This window comes from Crocodylus porosus, unplaced genomic scaffold, assembly GCF_001723895.1.
Source record: "Crocodylus porosus isolate Cpor-Errol unplaced genomic scaffold, CroPor_comp1, whole genome shotgun sequence".
Taxonomy (NCBI): domain Eukaryota; kingdom Metazoa; phylum Chordata; order Crocodylia; family Crocodylidae; genus Crocodylus; species Crocodylus porosus.
In genome coordinates, this window is record NW_017728926.1 from 7,370,730 (window position 1) to 7,394,305 (window position 23,576).

Consider the following 23,576-nt stretch of genomic DNA (forward strand, 5'->3'; position numbering starts at 1 on the left):
GAGAGACAGACAGCGATCAGTTGAGTAATGTTTTATTGGTATATTTACAATGTTGAAGCAATTTGGAAGCCTACCAGTGTCTCTACCATCATGATGCGATAAATTCTAAATACCTATATGTGTTGATGTGCGCTTCTGGTTTTCTTTCTGCACATGATGGGTGTGTGGTGGGGGAATATGGTGTTTGCAGGAAGGGGGTGAGAAGGGGTGTGGGAGAAGGCAGGTAGGTAAGCGTGGAAGGATGTGGGTTGGTCTGGAGGTATGGGGCAATTGCTGGAGGGACTGTGGGTGTGGGGGACCTTGTGGGGGGGCTGCTCAGGAGGGGTGGGTCCCCTGCCCCCACAGGGTGCAGGTCCCCCCCACACAGGGCCCCAGCCCCCCTGCCCAGGGTCCCAGGCACCCTGGAGGGCCCCCGCTTCCTCCCATTCAGGCCCCGTAACTAACCTTTCACAGCAGCAGCGGGGGGGAATGTGCGCTGAGCCAAGCCAGGTCCTGACGACCCTGGGGCTGCTCCTGCCACCCAGCCAGGCTGGTCTCACGGTGGCAAGATCCAGCGCGGCATGTGGAGACTGTGGGCCGGGCCCAGCTTGGTCCTGGGGCCCCTCCCTCTACGCCCGGCCAGGCCAGGCCCGGCCCATGTCAACAAGAGCCGGGGTGGCACACAGGGACCATGTGCCGGGCCCAGCCAGGTCCTGGGGCCCCGCTGCACGCTGGGCCCATGGTGATGGGACCCGGCGTGGCATGTGGTCCCCAAGTGCTGGACCCAGCCGGGTCCTGCTGCCTTTGGGGCTGCTTTGCTGCCCGGCCAGGCCCTTCCTATAGTGGCAGGACTTGGCCTGGTGCGCGGGGACTGTGCAGAGCCGAGCCAGGTCCTGAAGTGCATGTGCCCCCCGGAGCCGTGGGACCTACTCCAGTGCAAAGTCAGACTAGCGAGCTGCAGGGATCTGGGCCAGGTCCTCACCCCCCACAGCCCCGGGGACATCCCCTCTGACACGGCTCACCCATCCACATCCATGAAACACCCCTCCCACACATGCACATGCTTACCCTGGACAGCGCCTGGCGCTGGGTGCAGCAGGAATACCAAAGAGACGCTCTGGCCGGAACCAGAGTGTCTCTTTTGGAGGACTGACTCTGGACATGGTCTGGAACTGTGCCTTGCTCCGCTCTATTGCGGAGTGGTTTTTTAGACCCCTGGTTATCCAGGGGTCTAATTTTCTCCCAGCGCTGCAAACTTGCAGCGCGGGGAACATTTTTTCATTTCCACGTATGTCTTTTGCCCCACCTCAAAGGGGTTTGAGGTGGAGCAAGAGGCACATGTGCGCTCGTCTGGATGTACCCAGAGATGCGTCCAAACTTTCACAGGCTAAAGAGGTTAGTTGACTCTCTCCTATTAGCATTAGTATTGCTCTGAGTGGGAAATGCTTCATGTAGAGTTGTGCTAATTAACCCTTTCCGCTGTATTGAGGTGTGGATTCTTTTTGGAAAGTCTCATGGTAATTTAAGGCAAATAAAGCTAAAAAACGAGTGTTTGGGAGCTAGCCAGTACAAATATGTAATGACCTTAGGCGGAGGTGTAGGTTTTGTATTCATATAACATCAAAAATGTTTGGCTCTTGGCTCCAGTGTCGAATGTGTTCACATTGTTGCTGCCGAAGGGGTACAGGCAGACAGGCTGACCACCCTGTGGCTAATAGCTTCGACTATTAAATGAATCCAGCTTCATTCCATTTTCAAGCTTTGTCTCCTGAAGTTTTCAGTAATATGTTTTCATTATTTTACTCTTCTGCCTAATCCTCCCACCCGAAGTTTAAGTATGCTGAGATTCAGTGTGTAATGTCGAAAATGAAAAGTCCAAATTTTTTGTTAAAAATACATGTTTCCAAGGAGAAATGATGGAGGAAATCTCTTCCTAGGAAAAAAAACTTTTATGTGCTAATAGATACAAGAATGTACATAATTTTCTCCAGAGGACAGTCAGGTCAAGGTGTCACCAGAATAATATTTTCTGCATCTTCAAAAAAGCGGTCAGATTGACAAACAGCTATTGTCAGAAGCTTCATCTCTGAAATTACTATTTTTAATTTTTGTACATCTCTTCCCCCCCCCCCAACACAGTATTTGTTCTCAGCCCCAGCTTTTTTCACATCCTTTGCAAGAGGCAGAAGACTGGGGGATTTTGGGACATTACTTAGATCAACCATCTGCATTGCTGGCTGTCATCCAACTGCCTTGGTGTAATGGTCTAACCACTCAAACCTTGCTTAAAATAGTCTCCCTCCATGTTCTTTTTTTCCCCTTTCTCTTATGTTTTAGAAAGCTCTTTCCTTGGGCTAGGATATTGAGCCCCTTAAGCTCTTGGCCAACCAGACTTTTAAGTGCTGATTCAGTCAGTGCCTCTGGCAGATGATTACAAGAACTTGCTTACTGAGCTGGTGCTGTGGTGTGATGAAAATGAGTTGACCTGTAATTTTAATGTTGCTTTTACAAGACTATATTTTATCTAAGAATGGAGGCTTGTGGCAATGCAGATTTTTTCTTTACATTTTTTTTGTTTTGTTTTTACATCTGTTGTGCTTTTATTCTTAAACACTAACTCCAACACTAGTTCAGAAGTATATTTTGTAGTGCTAGGGTTACAGCCATCACAAGATGCTTTTATTATATCCACTTTAAAATGTACCTAATTTTAAAAAGGCAGTCAGGCTTTCTGCAAAGTAAGTTGGTGTCGTCAGGGTGAACCTGGCTAAATCAGTTTTTATCCAACTGCAGGTGCCATCTGCAGCCTTTGTCCTCAATTAATGAGGGTGCAATGCGAGACATTTACTAAAGAGAGTATTTCCAGTGCACAAGTTACTGCATGTTCTGGAATGCACCCTTGCTATTTGACTATCATTTGCTTCTTAATTGTATACAGTTTTGAAGCAAAATAGGTTGCAGATTAAATATCGGTGAGGCTTTGTTCCCCCCCCCCCCCCTTTCCAGTTTTTAGGAAGATCAGATGAGTAAAAAGTAACTTGGTGCCTTTTTAAAACCTCAAATGCTTCACAATGTAGGGTAAATATTCCTTGATTTGTGGTACTTGGCTTCTGATGGTGGACAGCCAAAGTTTGTAGAGACGTGGAATATCTGTGTAGTTTTTTTCCCTTTGAATTATCAAGGTGGCAATTCTAGAAATAAAAGGTAAAGCTCTAACTACGTTATGACTGGTTGCGTAACCAGAGTCCTAAACTGTTCATCCTTAGATGACCTTGGATGAGGATTGACCGATATCCTAAGTAACTTAACCTCCATGTTGGTCACAAAAGTGGCTAGTGAATTTTCTAGCTAGTAGGCTATTCTGCAAGTAGAAAAATGCCTAAATTGTATGTAAGCATCTTAGTTAAGTCTAAAGTGTTATAAACTAGCTTTTTAACCTGCAGTTACTTTACTTTAATTCAGAGCCTTTCTGCTTTATACTTAGAATAATCTCCCATAGCCCTGATGCAGCAGGTTTGAAGATCTTTATCTGCATTGACATTACCCTTGCCCAGTGTCTTGCTTTGTGGTGACTAGTGATTATTTAAATACACAAGCAGCTCTAGCAGAAGGTGAATGTAAATGCTGCTTATCTGAATATGTAGCTTTTATCAAAAGAAATCCCAAAATTCATTACAGCCTTGCTACTGGGCCTGTGTGCAGTAAAACAGTTAATACCCTGTAAACAGGAGTGTGTGGAGTTGACACCTTCTCATTGTAAATCCTTTTTTTCTCCATTTGTACTACGTTCAGTAACTTAGTCTTCCCTTTTTCTACCTTCTTGCAAGTCCCAGCATTTGATTCTCATTTAGGACAGGAACAGACATTTTGAGTTTATGATGATGCATTTTTAGTGGTGCTCTTCTGGCTATATCTAGCAGCTATTGGTTTTGAAACCAGTAATATAACAGACATAATATATTAAACAGTAAGTATAAATATATTACTGGCTGCTTGTACATTTGTGAGACATTTTCATCTTGATGTGAATGGAATAAAATGTAACATAAACGTGGCTTAAGGATCATGTGAGTTTCTTCTTAAAAAGACTGAATCTTATTGAATTAATGTTTCCTTTGACCTCTTATAATAAGGATTCTAGCGGGAAGAATGTGTTCCCTATTCCACATCACTGTTTTTACTAATAAGGTACTCTCTTTGCCAAGACACTTCCAGAACTGGTTCAGGCTCTTCAATATTAGTGTTAGAGTATCTATTAAATTCTTCACCAAACTGAAATTAGCACTTCCTTTTGGTAGCTTTGCTATTTAGACTCATCCTGGTTTGTTTGTTTGTTTTTTTTTCTTTCCAGAATTTACATGTTTGACAGCAGAACTCGGCTTTCTACTATAGTGAGAGAAAATGTAAGTTGAAGATTTATTTGCTTTATATTGCATGATTCTTAAGAAACAAATTATTAAAAATATGTATCCATGTGTATATATAATAAATGAGATGTTTAAATTGGTAGGGTACAAATTTCAGTGCCTGTCTTTTATCTTGTGCATTTCAATAAGGCCATGATTCTACTCTAGCTGCTCTCATCTTTTTGAAGAGGATAGATTTTGAAAATGAACAGGATTCCTACTAAATAATAAATGTTATGCCTCCCTGCTCTCAAGAATGGAGCAGGCAGAACAGAAGGAGAGCTCAAATTAAACCATGTTTTCATCTCAGTGGGGGTAGGAGGTTGTAATACAAATTAAGATGAGAACATTTATTTTCCCATAAATGAATAATTACCAAGAGTGTATCTCTCAAATGTTTTGGTATTTTTGTTTACTTTTGGGAAAGGTTTGTATCTAACCAATCCTTCCCCGGATGAAGACACACTAATGTATTATTGTGCTAATGCCCTTTCAGGATTGGGGTGCCGTAGTTGTGAGTCTTCTTGCAAACAGAGGCAGTGGTAGATTCTTTCTTTGCAGTGCCTATTTTGGAATATCTAGGAAGAGGTAGGATTAGAGAATGAAGGTATTGGATACACAAATGAACTTGGTGATAAGTGGTACAGTTCTTGCTACTGCGTTACTTCCTACTGTCAGTGAATTGGAACAGTGGCTCATCTAACATGGCATCCTGTCTTTGACACTGGCCAGGATCAGGTACTTGGAAACAAGGGCAAGAAACCTCTGGCTCTGTTGAAAAACTGGCCCATGAGGAAAGTTCTTTCCTAACCTTTGTCAGAGATTGGCTTGTTTTATTTCACCTAAATAACAGGGCTTCTATCCCCTATATTCTTTATCCTTTGCTTATATACCCAGACTGAAGATGCACTCACTAATTTTCTTAGTCAACACTTAATCTGTACATTTCTCTCTTCTCTTGAATCCTGTTAGTGTCTTGGGACAAACTTCACAGGTGAATTGCAGCATGTGAAAAAGTATTTTCTTTTATTAAATTCATTGCTTTTCAGAATCATTAGATACCCCTCGTTCTTGTGAAAGGGTAAATGGAAAAGCATTTTATTGACTTGCTCTGTACGTGTATTTTAGATACCTTTTAATAGCCTGTAATTTTCTCACTAAACAATCCTTGTGGGAGTCTTTCTGATGACTCCTTTTGCTCATCCTTGGATACTTTTTTGCTTTGTTCTTTTAAAATCAAAGCCTTGACTTTTAAAATTGCAGGTTAATATTTAGGCTTGTATTTTGTTTAAACATTGTATGTTGTGTCATGTGAACACAAAAAATAAGGGTGAAGCTAGTGCACAAAAATTTTGCAAGTCTAAATCCCTGCTTAAGACTGGAATTGTTGGGATTCATAACCTCTGAAAAACAAGCCCTAGTTTTTCTTTGCTGTACAAATAACTTGAGGCAGTGCAGTTTGCTCTGAGAATTTTGTCTGAAAAATAGAATACTTGTGTGTTCTGACTCCTGCCTTTGACATTTGACTCTGTTGGTTGGGGAGGTTGATCTCTCTGCTTCAATTATTCTGTCTGCAAAATGGGAATAACCACTATTTTACCGCACAGAGATTTTGTGAATATTATTTTTGCACATAAGGTTGAAGATGTTAGGAATGGCTGGTATTTTAAAGGTTGAGCCTAATTCTTGTAAGGATTTCTATTTAAAATGACAAGCTGCTTTTTCATTTATAAATTAATAACTGATGCAGTGCACTCTAAACCAAGTTAAATGAAAGGGGGCTGCAGTCAAATGCATTTAAATTTTAATACAGTTGGATGAAGTATTAACTGTCTCTCCCATTAACTAGCTCTCCTTCAAGCCATCATTAATTGGCTGATTTATGCATCATGGCTCAGGGGAATCTTGACGAGAGAAGTGGAGACATCACTGGATGCGCAGAACATTGCCAGGGGCCCATTCCTTTCCCACAAAGCCATGACAGTGGTTAAATGAGAAGTTGACCAACGAGTCAACAAAGTTGATGCAACTGGGGGAGCCCAGAGTGGAATAAGTTAGCTATGTCATGCCCAATTGTGTAGAGTTAAGACTGCATTTCATTATACCACTGCTTCAATTATGCCTCCTTAATGTTTGCTGGCCTGACAAACTACTGCAGAGGTATTGTAGGTGGTTAAAATTGAAGTTTCAGCTAGCTCTATTGATCTGCATCTGGTATTCTTCATTGCTGCAGCAGAAAACAGATTTGATCATAGTTGTTTATCCTGCTGGCAGGTAGACAGCCAAAGGTACGTTCTTTGCTTCCTATTTATTCCAATGACTGCTGGTAATGGCAACTCCTGCCTAATTTTGAGTAAAAAAAAATAATGTCAGGACTTAAGGGTGCAATGTTATTAAATAAGCAAGGACTCATAGGGTCTTTCATAGAAATATGGGGGACACATTCCCCAGATCTGTTTCCCAAACTTAGGAAGTTGAATTTCCCTTTTAAAAAAAAAATCCCATAACCCAGTTAATTGTGTGTTTTAAGACGTGCTGTCTTACTGGATGTAAGCATCATCCTGACCCTTTTCTCCCTTGTTGAAGAAAGAATCTTGCTTTGTTTTAGCTTGGGTGCTCTCAGGGTGATGGTTGTAGTTTTATTTCAAAATAAACTAGATATTATCATAAAACAAAAGTTGGGCTGAGAATTGTTCTGTGATTTGAGCTGATGAGGCAGCTTAGGTCTGAGGCCGGATGGCACTAGGACCAGCTGCTGCCACTGCTGCTTCGGTCTGCCAGTCCAGCCCCCGCCTCCCGCAGAGCACTGCTGAAGTCCCCGGGCTCCATGGGACAGATCTGGTCCATGTGCTGTAAGCTGTCAAGCCCTACTGTAAAAGAATGTTTTTTATATGCTGTCTGTTCCCTTCTGTTTAGAATGTCTTCTGGGCTGATCTTAATGTCCCACCAGCAAAATTGCACAAGCTGCCCCTTGCTCTCCTATCCCTTCTGTCTGTCCTTGCTGCCTTTCGATTCCTAGCTTTATTGCTGCTACATCTGGTACATGCCACCTTGCAAAAGGCAGTGAAGGCGAAGCACCATCAACAAGAGAGAGAGAATTGGTTGTCTGGAAAATAGCATCATAGGAACAAAAGTGTTATTCCTTTATCCTTATAGTGTCTTAAGGATTATTTAGAACAGTAGGTAAATGGATTTGGATGGAGAGGTAACTTAATTTGAAGATATTCATATGAGAATAGGCTAAAACTTCTTCTGTTAACTGAGGAAATACCAGTAACAGTACAGCATCTGTAGAAAGCTCAGAATTTTGTTTTAAACAATGGTATATGCATAACAATAGTCTTTCCTCACGTAGACCGTGTTGTTGTGAAAGTGTTCATGTTACTGTCAGTGTTTCTAATAGGATTTATAGCATATGATAAATTAGAGCAGCTTTCACTAATCAGATGACCTGAGAGAGGACGGCTTCCCTTGGTCAGGTAGGTACAATATGGACTGAATTGTGAGTGAAACAAGCTGTTTAAAAAATTAAGTAGTTGTGGTAGCCAGCTAAAATCCTACAAAGGATTTGGAACATTTTTTTTCATACTCAGAAAAAAATCTATACAAGTGTATTTAAAAGAAACCCTAAAGATGTAAAATCTGCTGCTTCAGTTTGAAGCGTAACCCACCTTGTCTAGTTTTTATATCTAGCTTACAGGTTTTTAATAAGTTGGCAGACACTAATGATTAATCTTCTACATTTTTCGTGGTCACCACCAAAAACGTGCAGCCTTGTTGGGTTACTTTACTTCTCATATGTCATTACTAATGACAAAGAACTCTAGACAAAATGATAGTGTCTCTAGCTTCTGTGCATTTCCAGTCAAGTTTAGAAATCTGGAATTGCCAGGACTGGTTGTGAAGTGAAGAAAGGAAGTTTGAATTTCAGAACCTAGATTGGGTTTACAGAGGCTGGCTATTTAGGAGGGGAGGGGGTAATCTCAGGGGGCGGTTTTGGAAAAAGAAGAATTGAAATTGAATAAGCAAGTTATAATAAACTTTGCTGCACTACCAGTTATTATCCAGATCTCAAATGGACAAAATTTAGAGAAGAATCACACTTTGAAAAGGATATTATGATTTGTGGGAAGCAGATCAAAGAATGATATAGTATTTTAAAATATACCTGCCAGAATTTTTTGCAGTTCAAAACTGTAGGTAAACATCATCCTACCTATTAAATTAAACTAATAGAATTAATGAGCTATTCTTGCAGCAGATGCAGGCATGATGCACTTCAATAACTCAAACATAATTGGATAAATAATATAGACTTGGGAAATTAACTTAAAATTGTAGTGATGGTATGATTGGATTTGAAGCCAATCTCACTGTTAACTAATGTGGATCACTGATTGCAAATGTGAGCTTTAAGGCAGAATCGTTCAACTAGGCTATGACCTTCTTTATCATCTTCCCATTCACAATGTCCATACTTTTTGTAAGACCTTTGTGAAACTTAATTTAAAGCAGTTTGTAGTTGAGGATTTTAATATTCAGATGTCCTGGTTTTAGGTATATAACAACAATTTGAAGCATTCCAATACATACATTTGTTTGGCTTTTTTTTTTTTTTTTTACACTTTCTTAGTATTTTAAAAATTCATCTATACATTAGATAGAGTACTGAAGTATGACTTCATGATTAGTGAAAACTTGTACATTAATGAGTTATCAATATGATGTATAATCTAGCATTTCTAGAAAAAGGGGAAACAGTTGCTTTGCAAACATGATGTAGTTCAAGTAACTGAACCAAGAGATGAATTTAGAGGGTTGGGTCATCTGAAGCTGCAAGGAATAATGAACTACCTTGTCAAGTATGCATCTTAATGTCTCTTGCAAAAAGAGAATTAACTGCAAGGTACACTTGTCAACAAGATTAGGGGGATTTAGACTCAAAGCAAAATGACTTAATTAATCAGTTCAGCCTGTGGAGAGAGGTCTTGAGTGAGCTCAGTGAAGTGAGTGCGTTTATTCTTGAGAAGTCTGCCTTTGAGGACACAGTAGCGCATTCAAGGGAAAGTGAGGTAAGTGTGAGATTTGGATAATAGCTGTTTGTTTTACTTGCAAGGTGATAATTTAGAAAGCAGAATTTGAGTTTATGGCTGTTTGTGAGAGTAGAGTTTGATTTTTTTTTTTTTTTTTTTTTTAAATTCAGAAATGCTTTTTCCCAATAATCCGAGACACTGAAGTAAAATTATATCATTCTTTGTATCAAGGCGATAGCTTGTACTAAGAAGCATAATCCTACATATAGCTAGCTTGGTACATTTTAAGGCATGTTGAGAAGCAAGATAAATTAGCTTGCATTGGGTTCAGAGCTGCTTGGTCTAGATTTTGACCAGTGATTGTGTTAGCTAGGTTCAAGCTTGCTTTGGTACTTCTGCACTGACAGAAATCTAGACATACAATCCAGTTCCCTTGATTTACTGTTTGTGTTGGAATACCTCACGGGGAGCTAGGATACTAAAAGCAGCGAAACATTTTTCCCCTTTCCAGTTCAGTAATCATACATTTTTGGCTTCCTGTCTCAAACAAAATAATCTTGATTTTGAAGGCAGAAAAAACTTGCTTTCATATAGAACTGCAAAAAGGGATTTTGTGGTATTGGATTCAAATCAGTGCAGGTATGGATCCGTTCCCTGTGTCCCCTCTTCTTGGGCCTTGTATTGTTAGCATAAATGTTACTTTGGAAGACTTTAATATTAAGGAATGGAGTAAAAGTCACAAATATAATTGCGCAGCTCACCCATAAATCTTAAATTGTCTGCTTCTAAGAACCTCTGTATTCTGATACCCTTGGCTTGGTTATGCTTTTTATTTCCTGAGTGTTAGTCAGGGAGTTCTCAGTCATGTTGGCAGGAGTTAAACTTCCTGTTAATATTTAAACAAAAAACACTTACAGAGGAAATGGGAAATCTGGCTTAAACAGTTTCTGTTGGTGTTGTGCTAGGAATTCAGTTGAGAATTTGGAATAGTTTGTAACGTGTACTGGCTAACTTAACTCTGAAATGTGTTTTAATTCACTCTTGTAATATAATCTTGTTAAAACAGCATCCTGTGTGATGCAAAAGGCTTCAGTCACTCAAGTTCATGACACTTCTGGTTGAAGACTGTCCTGGAACAAAAATGTGTTTAAATGAAGCTGTGTACCTAGAAACAAAGGCCTTGAAATTGGAACTTCTGGATACTATCTTGATTCTGGCACTCACTTGATAAACATCAGTGACAAGTTGCCTACATCTCGTGTCTCAGTTTATCTGTCTCTGCAAGTGAGAAAATATCTTGCCTGAGCATGCAACAGCTTATGTAGTATTTGTAAAGCACCTGAAGGTCTTTGGTTGAAAAGGTGAAGTATAACTGCATTGTCAGGCACTGGTTAGAAGTCTGGATGCAGTATTCAAGGGAACAGTATTCTTATTCGACAGGTTTTATTAAGGGCACAAAGTGCACACGTAAGGCACTTATGAGCTTAGATGTCCTGCAGATAAGGAAGGTTGTGTTTTTACACAAATGTCCAGGTAACTTAATGACACAGTGGAAAAGTACTGGAGCTGGACCTGCCCCTGGGCTCTTGACTCAGTGCTGGTGGAGCTTGAAAATGTTTTGAGGGAGGCTGGAGGGAGAAAGCAGCCCAGCCTGAGTGTACTTCAGGGCCTAAGGAAATGAGGATCGAGAATTGAGGAGGAGTAGAGTTACAAGACAGCTGAATTTTTGGTGTGGAAGAGAAGACCTGGGAGTGGAGCCTGGGTCCTTGTAGCAGAGCCAAGTGTCTTCCACTTCACCAGATTGTCTCAGAGATCTGATTTCTGCATTTTGTGTGTTTGTTACTATGCATGCATAATTTAGAGTGGTGAAAGGGTCTGTTTCCTCTTTTCCACACCACCCCATGCCATTTAACAGCTATAGTCAAGGAAATTCTAATTAAGAGAATACATTAAACCACATTATGTTTTTTTTTAATTTTATTTTATTAACAAAGGGACCAGCCACATATACCAATCCTTAAAGTGAGAAATATTCCATTTAGTTAGTGTCTGTATGCCGTTAACATCCCTTAGTCCCATTTTCTTTTAGTGACAGATTCTTTCTGTAAACTCGCATGTTTTTACAAAATATGACAGGTGTGCACATATTCCCCATGACCACTCTACAGTGTAAAGCTTCAACTCTGACGTATGCAATATTATTGGTACATGAATGTCTAAAGACAGTTAAATCAAAGCCTGAGGTAGTGTCTTTCGCTATAGTGCCGTTTTCCATTATAGTAATGGAGGCTTAGAGAGCTTCCTGGTGAAATTGGTGAAAGATTGTTAGTCAAAGGAGTATCTTTCCCTGAACACTAGTGTGGGAAACATTTATATGAAGGTCTCTCTTTGGGATTAAATACATGTGCACCCTTTTAGTGTGCACGTCTACAGTCATTATGACATTACAAAAAATAGCTGTCGTTTTATGTTCGAAAATATAATCATGTCATACTATTTAATTGATATTTTTAGTGGTCACAGGACATTTGTAGTATGGTCCTAACCCAGCTAGCTTCTGCATCTGTATCTTTTGGGGTACATCATAATGACCAGTATTAAATGAGAATGAAGGGAACTCATCTGATATATTTTTAAAAGCTGCTCAATGCACATAGGTTGCCCAGAAGGGTGTTTCCAGGCTCAACTGTTAGGTGGACCTCAGCATTATTCTGTTTCTGGGATCTATTTTTCTGTGTCTTGTTTTGGGGGACAAAAATCTTTCTTTGTAGCTTTAATTCTGGCACGAGCACAGGATTGGCACCATGTTATAACACATGTACCTTAGCAAGACATGTTTGCAACTAGTCCTCCAGCTGCTACTGTATTAGCCTGTTCAAGCCTTTTAAAGATAAAACTGCAGATGGCACCACCTTGATATAGGCAGAAGTCCCTTCATGTTGAGGTTGGTGTGTCTTTATGCCTGTCTAACAAAGGTAGGGCTAAGTAACATTGATATTTAATAATAGCAATTTTAATCGATCTATGAAGAAGATAAAAATGGTAGATTTGTTGCAGTGTATGCTTAAAATTGCTGTTTACTGTGTGGGTCACACTGAAGTTGTTTTCATGATGAAGACTTACTGCAGACATCTTGAAGCAGAGAGAACTGAGCTGAACAGAAAAAATGGCAGTGGTTGTTCTGTTCTCAAGTTTGGGAGTGGTTCTGCAGATGAGTCCCTCCTATTGAACGCAGAGTGGAACAATATTATAAAATGAAAGCATAGCCAAACCAAACAAAAGGATGACCATAGGTCAGAAAGATAGCGGGACAGTATAAAGTGCTCAACAGGCTTTGTCTTAACTGGATTTGAGTGAGTAATTAAGCTGAACCAACAGTCTTAAAAGGACTTAAAGATGACCTTGAAACAAAAAGAGATGGAGGGCAGAGAGCTAGTTCCATATGAGCACATTAAAGAGCTTTAAAACGGTATAGCTTGGGGGGTTTTGGTAGGAAATGACTAAAATTCCTAGTGTAAATTTATGTGGGGCAGCCGAGTAGAATGATACCCTTGTATCAGGATTTTTTTTGTTATAGATTTTAATACAATCTGTATTTAAAGTTCTTAGATACTTTGCAATATTGATGACTACGATAGCAGGCTTTGGGAAAGCTACGTAGGTCTAGAATGGCACTACTGAGAGAGCATTGCTGCTGCCTTTTTAAAGACCATCTACTTTCACTTCTTTACTGGAAGCATTGAACCTCTGTGTTGGTTTGCCTTAACAGTATCTTCTCCATTACTGTGTTTGCCAAAAGAACTTTGCAACTCTCCTTATCTTTTCTCCTGGAAAGGACTCTCTAAGAGCATTAAAAAAAAAAAATCCTCATGCTTGCAAAGATAAATAATCTGATTAAAACCAAATAGAATAATATGTGAAACTGCTAGCAAAGCATTAATGTTACTTAGTGGTGTATATAAATATATTTTCAAAGGCACCTGCCAGACTTTAGATTTTTCTTATATCCCATCAGTAGGACTTCTAAGGGGAAACAAATGACAGCAAATATAACAGTTTCTCTAAAAAGAGAGATTTGCTATGAGTAATAAATATCACTTGGAGAACATTGTCTCTTTATGTAATGTCTTAAGTGCTCTAGTTCAAGATTTTAGCTCTTTAATAATGTCATTTTACAATTGATTTGAATGCTACCAGGAGTGTGGCTGCTTTATCTGCCTATAAAATATAGCGCATGTTCCACCCTTGTATTAGCTTTAAACCTAACAACGCTGTGTACCCAGGCTCCCTTAGCTAAATGTAAATTTCATTAGAATAGCTTCTCCATCTTCAACAATTTACTTAGTGCCTTGTGTCATGGGTTAAACAATTCAGTTTGGGTATAGTTTCAGAATACAGTACGAATAGAAAATGGTGACAGAACTCTTTTTCTAAAAAGCCTGGGGGTAGTTCATGTTCTTAGTGAGTTGTTTTAGATAAGGGGTTGGCAACATATGGCCTGCTGAACCACCACATCTGGCCCACAGAGCCAGAGGGTTTTGCCATGCTAGAGCTGGGCAGTAAGGAGCTTCACTAGGGATAGACAGCTGAAAGCTGCCTCTGCACTGCCACTGCTTCTCCCCACCCCATGCTTTCTCCCCCCTCACACCCATCTGGCTGCAGTATGGGCTCAGCTTTCAGCCATGCCCATGGAGCTGGGGGGTAGGAGAGTGTGCGAAATAGTGGCAGGCAGCAGCAGGCTTCCAGGACCTGCTCGTGACTCAGTTCCTTGCTGTCTGGAAACTGCATTCACATCCTGCTGTGGCGGGGAGAAGGGGATGCTGGAAGAAGTGGCAGCATCACCTGGCCCTGTTGCTGATGTGCAGGGCAGGTGGCTTCGGTGGCACTATATTGAGGCTCGGTTCTTCCAGCCACGGCTTCTAGAGGTCACCACGCAGTTTTAGTTTGTCGGTAAAGGCTTCTTCAGTTGGCTACAGAGTGCCCTCAGAGGGATTTATGTTAGTTAGTAATGTGGGAGCTACTATATTTACCCAATTACAAGACAAGGTGGTTTTCCCTAGTTAAATGGTCGGGGGGAGCCCCTTTTCTTGGAATCGAGTATGAAGTTGTGGGGGCACAGGTTGCAGCTCTGGCTCTGACGTGGAATTGGTGCTGGAGCTGCAGCTGCTGCCCTCCACCTTTGCCCTTCTGCCAGCTGCTGCTACCAGTGTTGGCTGGGGCCACAGAAAATTTGTTCTATAATTCCAGGGTGGAGCAGAGACAGAGCCGTACCAGAGCAAGGGGAAGAGATGTTGGGGTGGGGAGGCGGGGAAAGGTGCGTGTGCATGAGGGGAAAGGACCAGGGGTCAAGCTGCTTGTCCCCCCCACACACACACACTACCTGCCCCCCTGCTACTGCTTTCTCTGTTGTAGCAATGTGGGGGAAGGCAGGGACATGAATTTAAGATGACCCTCCAATAATTAAATTCTCTACATGGCACAATTTTCACGTATAGGATCAAAATATTTGGGGGGGGGGGGTGCCTTGAATTCATGGTCATCTTGGATTTAGAAAAATTAAATCAGGAAAATTTAGCCATTGCAGAAAATGACGATCAACAGGTCCTCCATAAGGCAGACAAGGGTGGAGATTTGTAGTGTGTCAAGAACGGCCGGGGGGAGGGGGGTAACTGCCTGCACTTGCATTGTTCCTTGGCGTTAAATAAAAGCTAACCTGCCGTAGTGTAGCCCTCTTTAGTTTACTGTGGGGTAATAGGGTGTGCACTGACAGTCACTGCTGAGTAACTAGTGTGCTGCAAGTTTCTGCCCTTCTTTACTCACCAGTGCCCGAATTGCTTTTTCCTCTACCCTGATGTTCACTGTTGAACATTATGGGCAGAGTAAAATGGTTTAATTCCATGACAGGAAGTATGGGTGAGACTTTGGGTCCTTTTCCAAGTGCAGGCAGCCCACTTACTGCTGTTCTAAAACAATTGACAGGGTGTGGTTTGCTTTGGCTTTTTTGGAACGGGGGTTATAAGAAACAGAGGTCACGTCTAGACTGCAAATGTACTGTGTCTGGCACTCTGTTGTCAGAGATGCTGCCTTGCTCTGCATGCACAACTGTTTTGTTAGAAGCAGGTAGCCTGTCTGTGTGGCACTGAGGTGACTTGCTCAGTCACTAGAGAGTGACGGTGCAAATTAGCCTACTCCCAGAGTTGCGTGGATGTGGTTGGCTATGCTGCTGCTAGTTGAGAGTTAGACAACAGTGTGGTATGTTTGAGGACTTTACTGCTGAGCCAACAAAAATTTTTTGCAGTTGCTTTTTGTTTCTGAATATTACTGCAAATTCTAAATCCTGTCATTTTAACCATGAAAAACAAGGTGTATGTTTTCAAAGTTCAGAGATAGAGAAGTATGATTGCTGAAAGAGGGAAGAATAGCTACAAGGTTTAGATGACAGAGCAGCCATTGATTTCAGTGCACTTAAAATTTGCATAAGATATCATAAAACATGGACATCTATTACATAACATCAATATTATAAAACAGTCTGCATCACTAGCGTGGACAAGTATTGGATTACACAGATTAAAAAATGTTTTTGTTTGTTTCCTGAGAATTAATGTTTTTCATTGACTGTTCTTAACAACAAAATAATTCAGCTGAAACTTTTATAAAGAAGGTTTGATATGATGCATTTTATAGGTTTTGGGTGACTTTTTAGTAACATAGGTCATGTTTGAATAATCTCTCCACGTAGCTAAGTGTACTAAATTGAACTTGCTTGTTCAGTTATCTGCAGTAGATAGTACTTAAATGGAAGTGGGACTTTCTAAACATATGACACTGGAACGGTGAGATGAGCATGAGTATATTTGTAACTGCATAAACCGAAATAGATTAAATATTAATCTACCATCTGTTAATTTTGATTTATCTTTTATTTAAATCCCAGGATAAGTAAATGTTTAGTAACAGAAATTGCACACAAGTCTATAAATTCCTGTTTCAGTACAGCTTGAATAGCTACCAAGTGAAAGCTAAAAGCACCCATTATAAATAAATTTGGGGCCTTCTTCCCTGTGTTTCGTCTGTCCCATAGGTGCCTGAACAATCTGCTTTTTCTTGGATATCTAAACATTTTTCCTCATAATCACTAAACTTCAGGAAACAGAAAATCATATTTCTACCTGAAGTGTTTTCTTAGTATGTCACACCAGGCCATAAATACTAGATGAATCTTTCTTTGACCCCTAAAAAAACCAAAATCTGCTGTGGATTTGACTTCCCCATCCTGAAATTAGTTTTGTGCATCAGAGTTTACAGTGGTGGTGTTTATAGTCTAAAAAAACAAGCAAGAAAAATCCCCTCCAAAAAACAGCATTACTTGCCGAGTTTGAGAAATTGTATTAGTTGCAGTCAAGATAATGTTTCATGTTAGGAAAAATTAAATAGGACTTTGGAAGGTGTGGAGAACTACCCTAACTCTATTTTAATAATCATGGACAGAAAGAAACAAGTGGGGTGTGTTAGGGGAATTTTCCTTTTAATGAACAGATTTGAGAGCGGTACTGTGATCTGGGATCAGCTGAGACTCTTTTTACTTGACAAAAATGTGGTGGAGCTGCATGTATGTTGAAATGACCATCTTATCTAGTAAATTAATAAATGTTTAATTATGTGGACCTTTGTGCATCTGTTTCAGATTTCTGATCGTCTCAGAGGTGGCAGTGAGGCACACCTTTAGCACAGGAAAATGAGTGAACTTGACCAATTACGCCAGGAGGCTGAGCAACTGAAAAACCAAATCAGAGTATGTATTAAACCTGAGTCTATTTAAACCATTTACACAGTGATATTTATGCTGTCTGTATCCATTAAAGAAGAGGATGGGACATGGACATGCATGTCTTGTTAGTTAAGTTGAAAGTTTATCACTCCATTTCAGAAGTTGATGCTCTGTCAGTGTAAGCACAGGTAGCTATAGAAAGATGTTTTTAGGTGCTCCACTTTCCAATGAGTCTTCGTAGTTTGAATTAAATAAAGCTATGCAAAATGGTATACATGACCACATGTACTCGAATGCAAGATGAGCTTCCCCCCCACCATTTTAATATAGGTGGTGGTAGGGGTAGAAAAAGCTCCTTGTCTTAGATTCAAATATGAGGCAGGGTGGGGGGTGAGGGGGCAGGATGAGTAGCTACTGCATCTCCAGTACCAGTTGCCCTGCCCTCTTCCCCACCTGCTCTGCAACCACTCCAGCTCTGGCTTGCACCAGCCTGAGGCACAAAGCATGTGTGCCTGCTCTGGCCCCAGCCTGGCCCTGACAACAGCTTGAGTCAGGGCCAGAACTGCCACAGGGCTGGGACTGGAGCAAATGCATGTTCTATGCCTCAGGCTGGAGTAGGGCTGGAGCAAGGGTAAGCAGAGTCTTCGTGGGTGGGGAGAATAGGGACCTGAGGTTGCAGGGATGGGGGGAGGTGGGAGAGGTAGTGGTAGAGGCAAGGGCAGGCAAGTGGTGGGATGAACAGGTGGCAGGGGAGAAGGGGGGACAAGGAGCGGGAGTCAAGCCCCATTGCTGGCCTCCCCTACTGTCCCTCCAACACTTGCCCTACTGCCTGCCCCTCTACTGCCTGTTTGCTTTCTCTTCAACTGTTGTCTTCTATACTGTCTGCCCACCAATTGTTCCCACCCCTGCCGCTGCTTGCCCTGCTGCAGTAGATGGGGAGGATGAATTTAGGATGATGCTCCAATAATTAGATTCTTTACAATGGAAAATTACAACGCTTATAAATTGTCCGTGTATAGAATATAATTATTGGGAGGTCGTCTTGGATGCATATAAATATGGTATATTTAAAGATTTAAAAAGTAATGGTGGAGAGTCTGCAACTTCCCTAGGCAGTCTGTTCCAGTGCCTCAATGTTTTAACAGTGAAGTTTTTCTGGATTTCTGATCTAAACCTATTTTGCTGCAAGCCATTGGTCCATGCCTTGCAGCGAGAGAGAGAGAGAGGATTTTCCTTCTTTATGGCAGCCCTTCAAGATTTGAAGATTGCTATCATGTCTCCTCTTAAGCACCTTTTCCACAAGCTGAAGACGGCCCTTTCCTTCAACTTTGTGTGGCTTGCTTTCCAAGCCCTTGATAGTTGTTATTGCCTACCTCTGGACCCACTCTATAAGTTTTTCATGTCCTTTTTAAAATGTGGAGTCAAGTCAGCAGTACCTGATGAACTCCGTGAAGAACCCAAGGTACTGAAGGAATTGGCAGAGGAGATCCTAGTGCCCATGTCTCGGTATATGCACAACATATTACTGCTTTATTTTTAGTACATTTCATAAGGGATTCAGTCATCTATCACATACTGCCGAGACCTTATAGGCTCGCCTTTTTAAAACTGAGCGGAGAGGGATAGTTAGCTACGTTAGTCTGAAGGCCAGCATGGTAGAGATGCACCTTATAGACTGACTAACTATAATTAAGGGTCTGCCCAACTCAAGGAGGCAGCCAGCCAATTTTGTGGGCAGATCACAGGGCCAGCTGTCATTTTCATGGGTTACTGTGGTGAGCACCCCCCATGGCTCTGATAAGCTGGGGGGCCCCAATGGTCCCACCCTTTGTTGCTGATTGGCTGAGGGCTATCTGTCATGCAGCCCTTGCCAATGATTAGTGGAGAGAGGCAGGGTCACATAGCAGGCAGTTCTTCTAGCCAATCAGCTGTGAGGGGTGGAAGTGGAAGCCATCTTGCCTGCTCACCTTCATGCCTGCAGCCCCTTTCATGCCAGGCTGCACCCTTTTGTACCAGTGGGAGGACGACTGCTGGCTCCCACTAGGGAGCCAACATGTTATTTTTAGTAAGTTCCTTCCCCTCCCCCCAGTGTATTTTTAGAGCTCACCCAATTTCACAATTTCCATGAAATGTGCACAGTCATGATTTGAGTAGGTTCCTAACTAATTCTGATTCAGTTAGCCTGTAAGGTGCATCTCTACTCTGTCTTCTGCCTTTCTAAAACTGTGTTGAAAAACTGAAAGAAGGCTGGAGGATCTTCCGTGGCTCTAAGATTTCATCCTCTTGTAGACGGTGGCATACCATCCCCACCAGAGTCGTTATGTTTCCAGAGCTCTTAAAAATACTTAAAAGATTCTGAAGAATAAGTTAGTGCGCTGGATCTAAACTTGCACACAGTCAGTCATTTCAACCCTTGTTCTTTCCTGACTGCCCTGCTAGCTCAAGGTGTTGAGTGCCAATCACTTCAAATTGACAGTAAGTACCAGTTGGCTGATATGTTTTTTTCACTGGCCATCAAGGATCTCTACAATGGAGTGCAAGTGGTATCGTGGTTCTGCTTCAGGCACATGTTAATACCATCTCTGTAAGATGGCAGTTTGAAGCTACCCTCTGACCCTTATTAAACATTGTGCTTTGGGTTTAGTTGATAGGTCAGGTGCCAAATCTGGAAAAGCAGCTCTGCAGTCACTTAGACAGCTGCTGATATTCCTCACTTCCATCACTTTGAGGGGAAGCTGCTTCATACTAAACTAGAGTGAGTCTTATTCAGACATGCTCATAAGAATGGTTATTTATCTTACAGTAACTGGTAGGCTATAAAGAGGTGGGACATTTAACTTGGGCTACCTCCTGGCTTTCCAGAGACCTCAGCTACCACATACTTTGTGAAAGAATTAGAAAAGATTTTTGCTGCTTCTCTCTATATGCCCTTGCTTGAGAGCACAAGCAGGCACAGGGTATAACGTACAGGTATAAAATGCCTTATTGTGCTCATGACCCAACAGTGGGATTTTTTGACAGAAATATATTGGGAGAGCCTAGTCACTCTAGGTAAGTAACTGCTCATTGTGATCAACAGAACTCATTCTCTTCATGAACAGAGTTTGATTAAGGAATGAGCATGTTAAAAGAGATCTTACAGTGTAGTGGGTAAAAGTTTCCTGTACAAATGGAGTGTATATTGTGCTATACCAGGCAAATGTGCAAGTTTTCTATGAATATAGTACAGCCTTTATGCCAGCACAACCATAAACAGACAAATTTATTCATATGAAAGAATTAGTTTAGTTGCTTTTAGTTTTGTTTAATGTTGTCATCAAGTGAGTAAGAGCAGAGTAGTGGTTACATGTTTAAGATTAAATCCTGTTTTGAGAACTTAAACATGTCCTATTACGTGTGTGCTTTTGAACAAAGTCCAGACAGAATAAAGAACTTGTTTGGATTGTTGCCAGATAGCATGGGTGTAGTTTCATGGTTAGAGAAAACAGATAGAAGAGACGGGTCCATTTAATTTCCGTAGAGCAATGCAGGGCAGCTCTCTAAAGTAGATCTTTCTCTGGTGGGATTTTTTTCCCTTTCTAGTTTTAAATCTTAAGCAGTGGACCTTCAAACACTTCCTTGGGAGGCAGTTCTGCAATCCATGCCATCACAACGTTCATGTTTAGCCTAAAAACAAGTTCTGTAACTTGGTCATGCATGTACTACACACAGCTTTTTTTTTCTTGGCTGGGTATTTCCATTTTGTGGATAATGTTCCATTCCCTTCTTAATTGCACATACTTGGCTCTAATCATCTCTTCCTTTTAAAAAAAAATCAAATCCTTGTCTCTCATTTGCCATTTGTCAATATTTTTGGTAATGTCCAGAATTGGAAGCTTTAGACCAGGTGCACTTGCATCAGAGCTATATAGGAAATGACTGCTTGTGAGTAGTCAGCTAAATTTTGCATTGGCAGCCTTTGCTTCTAATCAAAGTCTCTTTGGTGCTGCCTCTTCCCTGTAAGGTGAATGAAACCTATTCCTGTTCTGTATATTGTGTATGTTGAATTCATGTGCTGTTGACTTCCTCTTTAGATAATTGATGAACATCTTAAATAGCACCATTTCTTTTTAGATGTGCTTGGAACTACATTCAATAACAAACTCAAACTATTGTAAACTTTCACAAGATGAATAAAATTGCTGAGTCTCTCTGAGCCGAATCTATCTGTATAAATAACTATTGTGCAGCAGCTCACAAATTATCCAGTCTTTTGTGTACATAACTAGCTTAAGAAACTAATATCATGTTGTTCCATCTTCATTCATTTTATATTTGTTTAAACATAATAAAATTGATCTGTAATAAGGAGACTTCCTGCTTTGCTTTTATAAGCAGATAAATAAAAAAAAAAAAAAAAAAAAAAGAGGTGTGGAACCTGAAAAGACATTGAACCTTGGCTAACATTTACTGGCCAAGTTAAGAGTGCTGTGCTTTTCAGCTACTTTATTTCAGAATAAAAAGTTGTCATCTGTTTCTTAGCTCTGTAGAACAATTTTGTCTTTAAAGAAACAAAAAGAAGCTATACTGTATATTGCTACCATTTTCCAGTTTTCATTTCAACTTCCCAGTATCTTGCTTTCCAGGTCTTGACTTTCCTCTAAGATGTACAGAATTTCAGCATTAAGTTTTCAAGGATAATTTATTATGACAGAAACGTTGAATAAAATGACATGCTGTGAGCTAAGAGAACTTCATTTTGAGGACTAAAAAAATTGAAGATACTATTATTTTTAGTACCAAATTGGAAAATCCCATAGAAATGTATAACTAGAGTGTGCATTAGAATTTGTTGAATGCTCCTTTTATCTGCTTGCATAAGTATGTAAAAGACCACATTTCAGATAGTGTCCTGTGTTTTATTAGAGCTCAGGTTTGTTGCTGGTTTTCAGTAGTAGCTCAGATAGTTTCAAGATTTGAAAACATGAAAGTGCCCAGCCCAGTCAGTTTTATTTTGAAACTTGGTACTAACTATTCCTTCTCACCTTTGTTGAGGAAGTGCAGGAATTACCCTTTCCAGTAAATGCAGGTTTCAGTGGAAGCACTAGACATGCACTTTGGCAACAAAGTCTAACGTGGTAGGTTCATCTTTCACTGTCTTTCTTTTGGGTCATGACGACTAGCTGATGTTCCAAATTCTTGTTCTGACGCTCTTGAGTAATGTTGCAAATAGAATTTCAGGATAAATAGTCTAGCAAGTATCCAGCTATCTCTGATGTGTGATCTCCAATTCTTTGTTGCAGGATGCTAGAAAAGCATGCGCAGATGCCACTTTGGCCCAGGTAAGCACTCTTTTAAAACGCTTGTGTTTTCTCAAGGGTGTCGCAGCACCCTGAGGTGCCGTGAATTCCTTTTATTGGTGCTGTGGGGTACTGCACAATATTAGCACTGTTAGGCGTGCAAACCCCTACACACAATTTGCAAGATAAACCCAGAGATTTCAAATAGGAGTCCATAGTGTCAAAAACATTCTGACCTGAAGAACTGCTCGGGCATTTTCTATGCTGTGGCTTGAATCTAGAAAGGCTGAGAACGACTGATGTAAAAATGTAGCTTCCTTTTGGCAGAACTAAGGCGTACAATGTTGTGTTGGAGAGTCTTTTTCTGGTGGCATTTTCTTACTTGCCACCTTTTATGGTGCAACATTTCTCAGAGGACGAAATCTGTTCACACAAAGTGACTGTATACTAGTGATGGGCGTTGCATAAGAATTCTAAGTTTGGGAAATGGCCTGATCTGTTAGTTTGAACACTAAGCTTTCTTGACATTTTTTTGAAAAGAAGCAGAGTTCTTTACTCAAATGCTTTGGCTAAATAATTTCGTTATGTGGAGACAGGACAAGCATGCAGACATTATCCATAAAATGAAGTTATAAACTCTTTTGGATCTGCTGTAATATACAGTTGTTAAGTTATTCAGCATATTACTGGAAAGTGTTGTATGCTATTTTTTTAGCCGGTGCCTTCCTCTAGGCCAGGGAGGCTATTTATATTAAATTTAACTAGATAATGACAGATGTATTGTTGACTTTGTTACTTTACTATTCACTTCCTCAAATATATACTTTGCCTCCAAAAGTTAGATACAATGTTAATGTTATAAAGTTGAAAACGTTATGTTCAGAAAGTGCTGTCTGATGCATCTAAATTGAGTTCATTTATCTCTAAAATGCTAGCCCATCTAAAACATACCGAGAAAGCTGTACAGGCAACCCCTGCTTAGCACCCTTAATTGGTTCCTGAAAAACTGAGCATTAAGTGAAATGTGTTAAGCGAAACCAAAAGTATTTGATGACCCAAGATGGCGACCACAGTTGTTTTTAATGACCCAAGATGGCGACCATGAGCA

General features: G+C 40.6%; 1 protein-coding gene across 2 annotated transcripts in view; it reads left to right on the plus strand.

Moving 5' to 3' along the window:
* Nucleotides 1–23,576, plus strand: part of GNB1 (G protein subunit beta 1) — a 92,985-nt gene that overhangs the window by 37,451 nt on the left and 31,958 nt on the right. The window contains exons 2-4 of one of the 2 annotated variants that reach the window (XM_019541293.1): nucleotides 4,331–4,382; nucleotides 17,106–17,213; nucleotides 22,472–22,510. In XM_019541293.1, coding sequence (XP_019396838.1) covers nucleotides 17,157–17,213; nucleotides 22,472–22,510 — 96 coding nt within the window. In that variant the 5' untranslated portion in view covers nucleotides 4,331–4,382; nucleotides 17,106–17,156. Of the gene's footprint in view, nucleotides 1–4,330; nucleotides 4,383–9,438; nucleotides 9,458–17,105; nucleotides 17,214–22,471; nucleotides 22,511–23,576 lie in introns of those variants that run through there. The other variant, XM_019541294.1, reaches the window with a different exon arrangement.